This window comes from Dendropsophus ebraccatus, chromosome 6 (assembly GCF_027789765.1).
Source record: "Dendropsophus ebraccatus isolate aDenEbr1 chromosome 6, aDenEbr1.pat, whole genome shotgun sequence".
In the NCBI taxonomy this organism is placed as follows: domain Eukaryota; kingdom Metazoa; phylum Chordata; class Amphibia; order Anura; family Hylidae; genus Dendropsophus; species Dendropsophus ebraccatus.
This window is the reverse complement of record NC_091459.1, coordinates 63,102,669-63,115,872: the sequence shown is the minus strand read 5'-3', so window position 1 is coordinate 63,115,872 and position 13,204 is coordinate 63,102,669. Positions and strand designations below refer to the sequence as shown.

Genomic DNA, 13,204 nt, shown 5'->3' with positions numbered 1-13,204 from the left:
CTACTATACTCTAATGGTTTACAATGAACAATTGTGTGACAGTACTTAACTTTATGTACCTACCTGGCAATTTTAGGAAAGTAAGAAATTAGAAAGTAGACTTAACCATTTGTTTAACCTCTTAGCTCAGCATGACTTACCTGTATGTGATGGGGATTTTGTGGGCTTGATAACAAAGCCCATGGATCAGCGGTGGAAGACGCATCTATGGGGTTGGAAGGGAGTGGGGGCTCACCTGGTGAGTCAGATGCTTGCCATGGCATAGCATGGTTGTCCCTGTAGTGCCATTGACCAAAATTTACCACTGACGTAAAGTATTATTTTTTCCCAAAAAAATAATGCACATACAAACTTAGCTTTCTGTCATGTCTGCACACACAACAGCTACATTTTGGTAATACTATATTGTAAATAGACATTAAATTGATATGCATTGCAATTATACAAATTTAATTACATATTTATCCATTACCCAGCTTTAGTTGGTGGAAGTCTAACTTCTGGTTCCCCCCACCATCAGCTGTTTAAATCGGCCATGGCATTCTTTTTCTAATCATATACATTTTGTAGCAGTGGTGCAAGGTATTGCAGAATTGTCCTTTTTACTTGGCTTATCGAGAGTTGAACCTTTGACCATTTAATATTATATGTCATCAATGTAAATGGAAACATCTTGATAACCCCTCTAGTTATATTATAGTATGGCTTAAAATAGTATCTTTACTCTATCTATCTATCTATCTATCTTTCTATTTTTATTTCTCCCTTGCATGCATATAATGGTTTTTGGAATTTTAGAACTTTGGAGGAAGACCACTCTTGTTTTAACATTCATTCAAAGTATGGACCTGGTCTGAAAAAAGAAGAACAAGACTTAAGGTATAAATTACTTTAAAACTTGAGGTTCTAACAAATATTAATGCAACTATGCATTCTGAACAAAATATTTTAAAGTTATAACAAGGCAGTTTGGATTCTTAAGTATATTAATTTTGTATTAACTAAAACTTTAATGAATTAACTATGTTATAATAAATTAACTACTATTTTAGGATGATCTTAAGTGATAGCTTATTTAAAGATGTGCCATCACTATATCATTGGTGGGGTTCCAAACTCTGGGACCCCACTGATATTGAAAGTGAAAAGTTCACAGTGCCCCTCATGGCCACATTTACTTGAAGGACCCACTTTATAAGATGTGAATACCTCTTTTAGGCTGGGTTCACACTACGTATATTTCAGTCAGTATTGTGGTCCTCATATTGCAACCAAAACCAGGAGTGGATTAAAAACACAGAAAGGATCTGTTCACACAATGTTGAAATTGAGTGGATGGCCGCCATTTAATGGCAAATATTTGCTGTTATTTTAGAACAACAGCTGTTGTATTGAAATAATGGCAGTTATTTACTGTTATATGGCGGCCATCCACTCAATTTCAACATTGTGTGAACAGATCCTTTCTGACCACAATACTGACTGAAATATACGTAGTGTGAACCCAGCCTTAAAGTTTGATAATGTTAGAACTAAATGTGTCAGGCTTAACACACTTTAAATGTTCACAAGAGAGCTGCCCAGTAATTTGGAAATAACTAATGAAGAGTTATAGGATTGTTATTAAAAATACATCTGTGTTTTAGAGATGTATGTACCATTTCATAAGTCAGAGGCCTGGACGCATGCTCGTCCCCCCATGCGACCGCAGCGCGAGACCTGCTTTTCAGCAGTACTGACAGCGTCCCTGGTGCACCAGTCGCCAGTCAGCCTAATTAAAATCACTAACACCTAATGCTGATCGGCCGGGGTTGGTAAGGCCCCGGCTGCGGCAAAATCATAGAGAAGCATCGACGCGCCCCAGCAACCTGGCCGCCAGCTAGGGACACCACTGATGGGGCCCTAGCAACTCGGCAAGGCTGGTCGCCAGGGACGCTGTTGGCGCTGCCAAAGAGCTGGCTGAACACTGCGGCCATGCTGGGAGCCAAGCGTGTGGCCCGGCCTCTGACAGATATAAATACAAAGTGTGAAATGCATAGCCTTATAATATAGATTTCTCAGGAATAATCCTGTGACTGTGAAACAATTAAGCAAGGCTCTTCCAAAATACTGCAGACAAAATAATACAGGTGTCATGTGACCAAGTTTGGTGCTAAATCTGGTTGAAAGTACATGAAAATGTTTCATTTAGGTCACCCAATGTGTGGAATTTTTTGTCTCACACAGATAGCAACCAATTAAAGTTCATTTTGAGAAAAGAAATCTGAGCTGTGGTTGGTTGCTGTCTGTATTAGATTCATTTTCCTCAGACTGATAAATCTGGGCTGGTATTCCTTATTGTAAAGGAGAGCTATTTTGAATAGTATAAATAGTGAAAATTATAGGATCATTACAATTGTACAGGATTCGAGACATAATGTGATTCAGAGATTTATAAATTGCTTTTAAATAAAACATATACTTTAAATAAAACAAATCACTTAATACTTACAGGAGACTAGTATGTGGACATAACACTATTGAAGTTGAAGTGGCTCCCCTCTGGAAATTATTGATTAATAAAGTATGTATACACCCATAATATTTTATTTTATAGACTGAAGATTTACAGATATGAATAAGAAATACTCATAATACTACTTGTTTCATACACAGGTGTTAAACCTGTTTTACTTGTACCAGTTCTTTACTGTGGTCCTGTGGCTGGCTGAAGGGTATTTGGGCTATGCAATTGCCATCCTCCTTTTGTGTATTTGTACAATCACCTTATCTCTTATGGAACTCAGACAGGTATACTGATTATTTCTAATTTACTATGTTATTAAAGGGGAACACTACAAGAATAAACCCTAGCTTACATGTTGGGTGGTAGCCTTATGTTTTTGTAACAAGCATGGAAAGCATGGGTGCTCAGTGGTTAATAATATTGCTTTCCAGTTTATGGAGTTTAAATCTAACCAAGGTGAAACTGTATTTTCTCTTGAAGCATATGTTTGTAAGTCCTATTGTCAGCCCTGGAATTCTTGGTTTGGATTTAAATTTGCATGCTTTCCACAAACAAATAAACATGCTGAGTAGTTCCAAAAAAAGTGGTCAGTGATTGGGAGATAGAGAGACTAGATAGCACTGTTAGGGACAAGGACTAATGTGATCAGTTATAATCTCTATACAGCACTGAGGAGTATATTGTTTCCATGTAAGTAATATACTGTATTATGTGTTTTAATTTAACAGCAATCTAGTAAACTTCATAATTTGGTCAAAGCTCATAATAACATGAAGGTAGAAGTTCTGCGGAGAGATAAAGGTAGGATCATGAAAAGACCATATTACACAATATGTTTTAATGTACATATCACCCAGTAGAAAGGTTTTTTCGAAGTTTACACAGGTGAGCACATGACTTAGTATTAGTAGAAATCCTGATACCTGGAGATAATCTTTACTTCATCTTATAATGGATTGCACTTTATTCACCTAAACATTTTATTCAATGCTTTGGCCAAAGGAAAATACTGTATAACAGAATAATATACTTCTCTTAACATTTTTAGCTTCTTCATTTTATAAAGACCATGCAGCCCACTTTAACCCCTTAACGACCGTGGGCGTAAATGTACGCCCTCACAGCCAGTGCCTTAACGCAAACTGGCGTACATTTACGCCCGCGGTTTACCCGATCGCTGTTTGTACACACACAGCGATCGGGTAATGATGGCTGCTATAATAGATAGCAGGCAATCTGCGCTCATCGGCATGGGAGGGTAATTTACACCCCCGTGCCGAGAATCGCTGTAATTGGCTGGTCAATTCAGACCAGCCAAATACAGCAAAATTCAGCTTTCCGGGTCATCGGTGACCTGGAAATCAAAGTCGATTGGTGCTGTCTGAGACAGCATCAGTCACCATTGATGTACTGTATGGGGTGGCCATGATGCTGCGATTGAATGAAAAAAATGGTATTTTTTATTTTCACAGCACATGTTTCACATATGTGCCCGTTACTCGAAACAAGCACCCGAGCATCAGGAAATATTGGTCTGGAGACCCGAGCATTTTAGGGGCTTTGTAAATGCGAGATGGCCTCCATCCTCCATTCCAGCCTCTAAATGGCGCTCTGTCCATTTGGTGGCTTGCCCTGTGTCCATATGGCACATTATTTCCACATGTAGAGTATTTTTGTACTCAGTGGAAATAATAAACACATTTTGCATTTATTTTCTCTTTTAACCCCTTGTGGAAATGGAAAAAAATCAAGGCTAGACCAACATTTTGTGTAAAAAATGTAACATTTTTACACTAAATCATTGATCTTGATTTTTTTCATATTCACAAGGGGTTAAAAGATAAAAAAAAAAAAAAATGTGTAGAGCAATTTCCCCTGAGTACGGAAATACCCCACATGCGGCCACAAGACGAGCTTCCAAAGGGAAGGAGCTTCATTTGGCTTTTAGAGGCTGATTTTGGCTGGAATAGATTTCGAGGGACATGTTGCATTTAAAAGGCCCCTCTGTTACCAAAACAGTTAAAACTCCCCCACAAGTGGCCCAATTATGGAAACTACACCCCTTAAGGAATGTAACAAGGGGTGTAGTGAGCATATGGACCCCACTGGTGACAGGCACAAATGTGGAACAATGTGGCTGGAAAATGAAAAATTAAATTTTGGTCTAGCCTTGAATTTTTCATTTTCACAAATGAATGGCACATTTGTGCTGTGAAAGTGAAAAAATAAATATTTTCACTTTCACGTCACATTGTTTCACATTTGCGCCCATCACCAGTGGGTTACATATGCTCACTTAACCCCTTTTTAGTTTCCTTGACTTGCGGGGGGGTTTCCACTTTTTTGGCTGTATGGGGGCATTGTAAATGCGACATGGCCTTTGAAATCCATTCCAGTGAACGGGAGAAACTGCACTCCACGTATGGTGTTTTTTTTCCTTTTATCCCCTTGTAAAAATTAAAAATTGAAGGCTAGAACAACGTTTTAGTGTAAAAAATTAAATTTTTCCTTTTTCACGCCACATTGTTCTGAAAAGCTGTGAAACACCTGTGGGGTCCAAATGCTCACTGCACCCCTTGTTACATTCCTAAAGGGGTGTAGTTTTTTAAATGGTGCCTCTTTATGGGTGTTTTTATGTTTTGGCCCCCCAGAGCCTTTAACAACCTGAAGTGGTACAGTCAAAAATTACCAAATATAACAGAGGCACTGGAATTCACTAGGCGCTCCTTTATATCAGAGGCTTGTGGTTGCGTCAAATAGCGCAATAGGGCCACATATGGGGTATTTCTATAAACTTCAGAAATGGGGCAATAAATATTGGGGTGCATTTCTCTGGTTATAGGTTTATAATTACGTAAGATATTGGATTACAATAAAATCTCTGCACAAAAAAATTTAATTTTTTGAATTTTCTTCAACATTTAGCTTTAATTTTTGTGACTCACCTAAAGGGTTAGAAAAACTATTTGGATGTGCTTTTGCACAGTTTGGGGGGTGCAGTTTCTGAAATGAGGTGCTTTGTGGGGCTTTCTAACATATAGTCCCCTCAATTAAACTTTCAAACTGAACAGGTCCCTATAAAAATCTGTTTTTGAAATTTTTGAGAAAATTTGGAAAATTGCTGCTAATGTTTTAAGATTTCTATTGTCTAAAAAAATGAAAGATAGCTTAATAAATGCTGCCAACATAAAGTAGACATAGCGCTAATGATATTTAATATATAATTTATGTGGCAAAACAATTTTTTCTGTTCATACAGAAAAGTTTCAAAGTTGGAAAATGCTGTTTTTCCCATAATTTTGTTTTTTCCCCGCATAAAGATTTGTTATAACTATCAACTCCAATTTACCAGACATGTAAAGTACAATATGTCACGAGAAAACAATCTCAGAATCAGCCGGCTAGGTAAAGGCATTCCCAAGTTATCAATAAATAAAGTGACACAGGTCAAATTCATAAAATATGCCTCGGTCCTTAAGGAGTTAAACTGAACTTGCCTTTCTGTTGTGACAGCCTTCCAAAACCCTGTGCTGTAAAAGCATGTTTTTTTCTCTCTAGATTTATGGCATAGGGGAATAAACAGGTAGCATTATGCCAGATTTTATGCCAAAAAACTGCAAAAGTAGGAATTTTAGAGGCTAAACTGAACCATCGCATGACTTGTGTTTGGGATAACATAAAATAATCAAAATAAACATCAAACAATAATAACTGCAACTTGTCTATAATAGCAAACTTAAAGGGGTTTACCCAAATTTGTTTGTGAGGATAGACCATGAATGGGGTCCCTGTAGTGCCATCTCCACTTCACTGCAGTATTAGCGCAATGATTGCTTTGTCAGGTCTAGTACTGGATCAATGAGCTACAAAACCAGATACAGCTACAACAAATACTTAGACAGTACTGTGTTATGTACTGAGGCAAAAAGTTCAGTATTAGGCTATGTACACACAATGTCAAAAAGAGAACAGGTGGTCTCTTTTTCTATTAAAAAAGACGTCCATTATTGCTACAATTTAACTGACTGCAATGCAATGCATTAAAGTCAATGGAATGACGGACGTCTGAAGCACACAGTATATAAAATGAAGGATGTTATCTGCGCAGACGTCAAAATAGTGATCATGACAATTATTTTCGGACATGTTTTGCAAACAGCGGTCGTTATTTCTTTTAGTTGTTTACACGCACTTTTTCTTGTTTTTTTTAACGTCCTTGCACAGCTTTTTACTCTTGAAGGGGTTGCCCAGCGAAAATCTTTTTCTTTCAAATCTGCTGGTGTCAGAAAGTTATATAGATTTGTAATTTATTTCTATTCCCATACTTATTAGCTACTATATGTCCTGCAGGAAATGTTGTTTTTATTTTTAGTCTGACACAGTGCTCTCTGCTGACATCTCTGGCCAAGACAGGAACTTTCCAGAGCAGGCAAGGTATTCTATGTGGATTCATAGAAAACCGATACAGAGTTCCTGTCTCGGCCAGAGATGTCAGCAGAGAGCACTGTGTCAGACTAAAAATTAAAGAACATTTCCTGTATGACATACAGCATCTAATAAGTATGGGAAGACGAGATTTTTTTTACTAGAAGTAATTTACCGATCTATAAAACTTTCTGATATCAGTTGATTTGAAAAAAATCTTTCGCTGGACAACCCCTTAAAATTCTATGGAATTTTCAATTAGAGACACGCCCAAAGACCAAAGTAAACCCAAACTAGAATAAAGTACTGGCAGCTGTTATTGCACTGCAGGGCGGCCAATCCTCAAAATATGGGAGTCATTTTAAAAATTGTATACAGACAAGAAAAGACCATGTGGGAACATAGTCTAAGGCTGGGTTTACATATATAAGTTGGCATCAGTTGCGTTTTTTGCCTAAAAACTGACCACAAATGATGTCACAACTGATGCCAAAAATGCATCAGTTGTGATCAGTTTTTCTATCCTTCTTTTCATTAAAAACCATCAGTTGTCATCAGTTCCCATCAGTTGTCACAAGTTGCTCTCATCAGTTGACATTTTTTTTCCCAGTATGTTTTCCTGTCATTTTCAATGGGATTTGCGGGGGAGCGCACAGGGGGGGGCTATATACTAATTGGGGGAGCTCACAGGGGGGCTATATACAAGGGGAGAGCACACAGGGGGGCTATATGGGAGGGGGAGAGCGCACAGGGGGGCTATATGGGAGGGGGAGAGCGCACATGGGGGGCTATATACTATTGGGGGAGAGCGCACAGCAGGGCTGTATACTAATTGGGGGAGAGCACACAGGGAAGCTAAATATTACTGGGGGGGCAACAGGGGGGCTATATACTACTGGAGGAGAAACAGGGGGGGCGATATACTACTGGGGGACCAAGGGGGGACTATAGGGGAGCACACAGGGGGAGAGATGTGTTTATTTTGTGCTACTATTTGCCTGAACGCCGGATGCCAGAGCCGAACGGCATGCGTCCTGCCCGGCGAGGCATCCGGCGCTCTATTCGATTGAATTGGTGCGGCGCCACATCACCGGAGCGGCGGTCCGCCAGGACACTGCAAGATGCGTCCTAACGCACCGACGGTCCGGCGATGCGGCGGCCACTAGTTCACCGCCGCACATTTTGAACGATCCCATTGAAAACAATGGGATCAGTTCAAAGATGCGTTTCCCTCCGGCGCTTTTCTCCTGCGCCGGAGGGAAACGCCGCCGGACATATGTAAACCCGGCCTAACAGTGAGGATAGGGCTCCTTCTTTGTAATGACTCTTTGATCCCAGGTGTTCAGGAAACAAATATATGCAAGTACAGGAAAAGGGAGACCAATAATTTGAAGGTACTTTGAAGTACTTTATTATTCTTATTTTTATTATTCTTCATTTTCTTGTAGACTGCAGTCAAATTGAATCTCGGGATTTAGTTCCAGGGGACATTATTGTTTTATCAGGCAAAAATTTTTTCATGTCATGTGATGCCATTTTACTCAATGGAACTTGCATTGTCAATGAGGGCATGTTAACAGGTAGGTGAAACTTTGGGTCCTTTTACACACACAGATAAATCGAAAAATTGCTTGTTTAATGAACGATAAGTGATTTCTTTTTTAAATAAGACAAGAAGATAAATCGCTATGAAAAGTCTTTAAAGCAACTGTAATTGCATTCGTATATATTCTGTGAATATTTGTAATTGCATTCGTATCTATATACTGTAAACAATGAGTGTTTACACTCAAAGACTTGATTTTGAGGTCAGCTCAAAAGATGCGATCAACAACATACTGTATGAACGAGTTTTCAATCGCAGTTTGCCACACTTTCACAAGAAGATTATCGCTTAAATTCAAACTATTTTTTGCACGATAATTGGCCTGTGCAAAAGGTCCTTTAGTGTTGATAGCACAAAATCATACATTAATATCCTTGAGCTCTAAGGCTACAAACACACACAGGTTATTTTGGGGAAACTGTCACTGCAGTTTTTGTGCCAAAACCAGAAGTGGATTCAAATGGGATGTACAATAAAAGGGGGGACTTGTACTTCCTTTTTATGTTGGATCCTCTTCTGGTTTTGGCACAAAAACTGCAGTGGCAGTTTCCCCAAAATAACCAGTGTGTGTTTGCAGTCAAAAGGAGGAGAGAGGTTAAAGTGGTTGATCGCTCCTTTCAAAAACTTTCTATAATGATGGGGCCTTTAGAAAACACAAAACTAATCTATACCTACCTACACCCTTTACCTTGCTGGATCCCCTCACCTCCTGTTCAGGTCTCCCAATTGCCTTCTTCCTGCTTCAAAGACGAGCACTCAAAGCAGGACCTTAGGCAATCACTGGCTAAGATAGGACATCACTGCAGGGGTAGGTAAGTATTGGTTCATTTTTCATTTAACAAATGACCCAGCAGTATTATTGTTATTTTACAAGCATATTGCCTCATATACCATGTGAAGTTTTTCTAATACACATGAGTTCCTACTCTAACAATGGTGCAGTGTCGGTCGACGACACTGCACATTGTGCCTTTGTTTCCACTTGACTGCTGTTCGATGGGTTAGCATACAGAATCTCTTCTGGCTCTTAGCCTCAGCAGTCTGCAGCCTTACACTGGCAGGCATGATGACATCCTCTCATCACTGTGTATACTACTGCAAAAGAAACTGGAGGAATATGACAGGGTGCACCTTTGACGATGTGGCATGGAAAAAAAGAAAATAATTTCTTTTCACAGCGTCATGGCTGCAAACCACTACACATGGACACTCTATGAGACAAATATTTGATGAGACTGTCCTTTGCAAATTTGGCAGTAGAAATAGCCATTGCTTGCCCTTCAGGTCTGTAAAGTGCCCTGAAGTGTGACCTAAATAGGGACCTGATATGTGACCTGGTTGGAACAGTCCTAAGAAAAGTAGGCTGGAGGACAGTGGGAGGTAGATTGTGACAAGTGAGACTGTTGAGGACCTGTGTGAGGAAGCACCCTTACCTGAAACTATTCAGTCTGTCTGCCCCTCTCCTTATATAACATACATTTTCTGGGTTTCTTCAGGTGAATGTATACCTGTGACAAAAACCCAGCTGCCACACTTAGATGACACAATGCCATGGAAACAGTACAGTGGAGAGGATTATAAGCGCCATGTCTTGTTCTGTGGTACTGAAGTGATAAGAACTGAATCAACTGCACAAGGTCCAGCCAGAGCTGTAGTCTTAAGGACTGGTGAGTGTAACTACAAGTAAACAGCCCCCTCATGTAATTTCATTGTACAGCACTGGGTGGCCCTCTTTTCTTAACCAGTAAGGCAGCCGAATTGTATACATGGATTTATCATACAGAAATAATTCACCAAATATGCATCTATGAATACTTTTGTATTTAGTCTAATTTGTTCATTACCTTTCTAATTTCTTCCTCCTCTTAGGTTTCAATACAACTAAGGGAGATATGGTGCGGTCCATATTGTATCCAAAACCCTTAAACTTCAAGCTGCACAGAGATGTTAAATGGTTTTTCATATTCTTGGGATTTCTTGCTGTTGTTGGCATTGTATATGCAGTGATCATATTTGCACAGAGACAGGTATCATGTATACTCTATTTATTTGTAATTCAATCTATTGATGATTTTCTGATATGGCTATAGATCACCCAAGATCATTCTAAATACAAAATTAAGCACCTATCTAATATTTCATTGCGGTCGAGTTTGTTTAAATCATCCACATAGCTGGTTCTCCTAATGCTTTTGGCATAAATATGAAGAAGCAGCAGGGAAACAAGGTTGTGTTTGTATATAAGAACTAGTGCATGCAGCAGCATCCTTGGTGCACAGAACTTACATCCAGCATGTATGCAAACACACACAAGAAAATAATAGTAGAAGTAAGTTGCAAACTGCGTATCAGGGGGTCTGTAAATTAATAAAGAAATATAGACTGCAGCCAGAAATAACATTAAGGGTATAAACCCACACACCGTATATGCAGCAGATATGCAACAAATACGCAGCAGATTTGTTGGTACAGATTTGATGCTGTGTTCAGTTATTTAGATCTAATCTGCTGCGATTTTGCTGCGAGTTTGCTGCGTATCGCAGCAGTAAATACGCTGCATATACGGTGTGTGGGTTTATACCCTAAAGCAACATTTCAAAAGTTAAACATGTAAAAATCTTTTTTTCATGAAAAGAAGTTCCAAAACCATGGAAAAGGAAAAGTAAAAGAACAATAAAAGGCTATGGTAACACATAGTATTTCAATCAGTTTTTTTGACAGTCTTTGTTTAATTAAAACCAGGAGTGGGTCGGAAAAAAAAACACAGACACTGTGTAAATCTATCCATTATAATTTTGCCCTGTCAGTTCCACTCCTGATTTGGTTAAAAAAAGACTGACCATGTGTGAACATAGCAATAGTCATAGAATACATGGCCAAAAGAAGTAATAATGACAATGAGAATTAAATTGCGCATCTCATCTGAATGCCTTTGTGCCATGTTTGGTGAAGATTTTTTTTCTTTATTTACTTTTTTTTTATACTTATTGCAAATAACTGGGAAAATGTGTATAGAGGATTAAAGGGATATCCAGTGCTACAAAAACATGGCCACTTTTCTCCAGAGACAGCACCACTCTTGTCTCAAGTTAAGGTGTGGTTTGCAATCAAGCGCTAATCACTTCAATGGAACTCCGCTCCGATCGCCACCCCCGCCGCTCCAATCCCCGCCGCTCCGATCGCCACCCCCTGCCGCTCCGATCGCCACCCCCGCCACCGCTCCGATCGCCCCCCGCTGCCGCTCCGATCGCCCCCGCCGCCCCGGCCACGAGTAACGAAGTAACAATTTTTTTTAGAACGATCAGCATTTAGACGGTACGATATATCGTACGGAAAAATCGTTTTGCGATCGTGCGCCCGCAGCCCGGCCCGCCCGAAAGACCACCCCCCCCCCCGCTCAACCGCAGCCACCCCGCTGCTCCGATCGCCACCCCCGCCGCTCCGATCACCACCCCGCCCCGATTGCCCCCCGCCGCTGCCCTGATCGCCACCCCCGCCGCTCCGATCGCCACCCCCGCCGCCGCTCCGATCGCCACCCCCGCTGCTGCTCCGATCGCCCCCCGCTGCTCCGATTGCCCCCCCGCCGCCGCTCCGATCGCCCCCGCCGCCCTGGCCACGAGCATTCGTTACCTGCTCCGCGCAGCAGGACTTCCGACATCCCCGGCTCCCATCTTCAGCGCATTGATTGGCTGAAGGGGGGCCGTTTGAAATTCCCGGCTCCCCTCTTCAGCCAATCAATGCACGGCAGCACTGATTGACTGAAGGGGAGCCGTTTGAAATTCCCGGCTCCCCTCTTCAGCCAATCAGTGCTGCCGTGCATTGATTGGCTGAAGAGGGGAGCCGGGAATTTCAAACATCTCCCCTTCAACCAATCAGTGCTGCCTTGCATTGATTGGCTGAAGAGATGAGCCGGGAATTTCAAACGGCTCCTCTTCAGCCAATCAGTGTTCCTCTTCAGCACTGATTGGCTGAAGGGGAGCCGTTTGAAATTCCCGGCTCATCTCTTCAGCCAATCAGTGCGCTGAAGAGGGGAGCCGGGGATGTCCGAAGACCTGCTGCGCGGAGCAGGTAACGTATGCTCTTGGCCGCGGCGGTGGGGGCGATCGGAGCGGCGGCGGGGCGATCGGAGCATCGGCGGGTGGGGGTGGCTATCGGAGCGGCGGCGGGTGGGGGTGGCTATCGGAGCGGCGGCGGGCGGGGGTGGCGATCGGAGCGGCAGCGGGGATGGCGATCAGAGCGGCGGCGGGGGTGGCGATCGAGCCGGCGCAGGTTGCTGCGGATGAGCGGAGGGCCAGGCGGCGGGCAGGGCTGCGGGCGTCGGGCGGCCGGACTATCGCGCAACGACTGTTTACACGGAACGATCAGCAAATTTTTTGCGATCGTCGAACGCCGATTTATGAACATGTTAAAAGATCAAAATGAACGATTTTTCGATCGTTTGCCGCGTTTACACGTACGATTATCGTTCGAATTAGGTCGTTATCGCGAAAATTCACCCGATAATCGTTTCGTGTAAACGTAGCATAAGTTTCAAAACCTGCACTAAAACTGGAGTGGTGCTGTCTCTGGAAGAAAGTGGCCATGTTTTTGTAGCACTGGATAACCCCTTAAGGCTATGTTCACACTACGTATATTTCAGTCAGTATTGCAACCAAAGCCAGGAGTGG

The 13,204-nt window shown here is 41.6% G+C and overlaps 1 protein-coding gene across 1 annotated transcript in view; it reads left to right on the top strand.

Annotated features, from left to right (window-relative positions):
- LOC138795671 (probable cation-transporting ATPase 13A4) overlaps positions 1 to 13,204 on the top strand; it is a 152,042-nt gene that overhangs the window by 45,905 nt on the left and 92,933 nt on the right. The window contains exons 5-11 of the mRNA XM_069975058.1: positions 799 to 879; positions 2,494 to 2,563; positions 2,656 to 2,790; positions 3,235 to 3,307; positions 8,380 to 8,511; positions 10,034 to 10,204; positions 10,407 to 10,564. Coding sequence (XP_069831159.1) covers positions 799 to 879; positions 2,494 to 2,563; positions 2,656 to 2,790; positions 3,235 to 3,307; positions 8,380 to 8,511; positions 10,034 to 10,204; positions 10,407 to 10,564 — 820 coding nt within the window. The remainder of the gene's footprint in view (positions 1 to 798; positions 880 to 2,493; positions 2,564 to 2,655; positions 2,791 to 3,234; positions 3,308 to 8,379; positions 8,512 to 10,033; positions 10,205 to 10,406; positions 10,565 to 13,204) is intronic.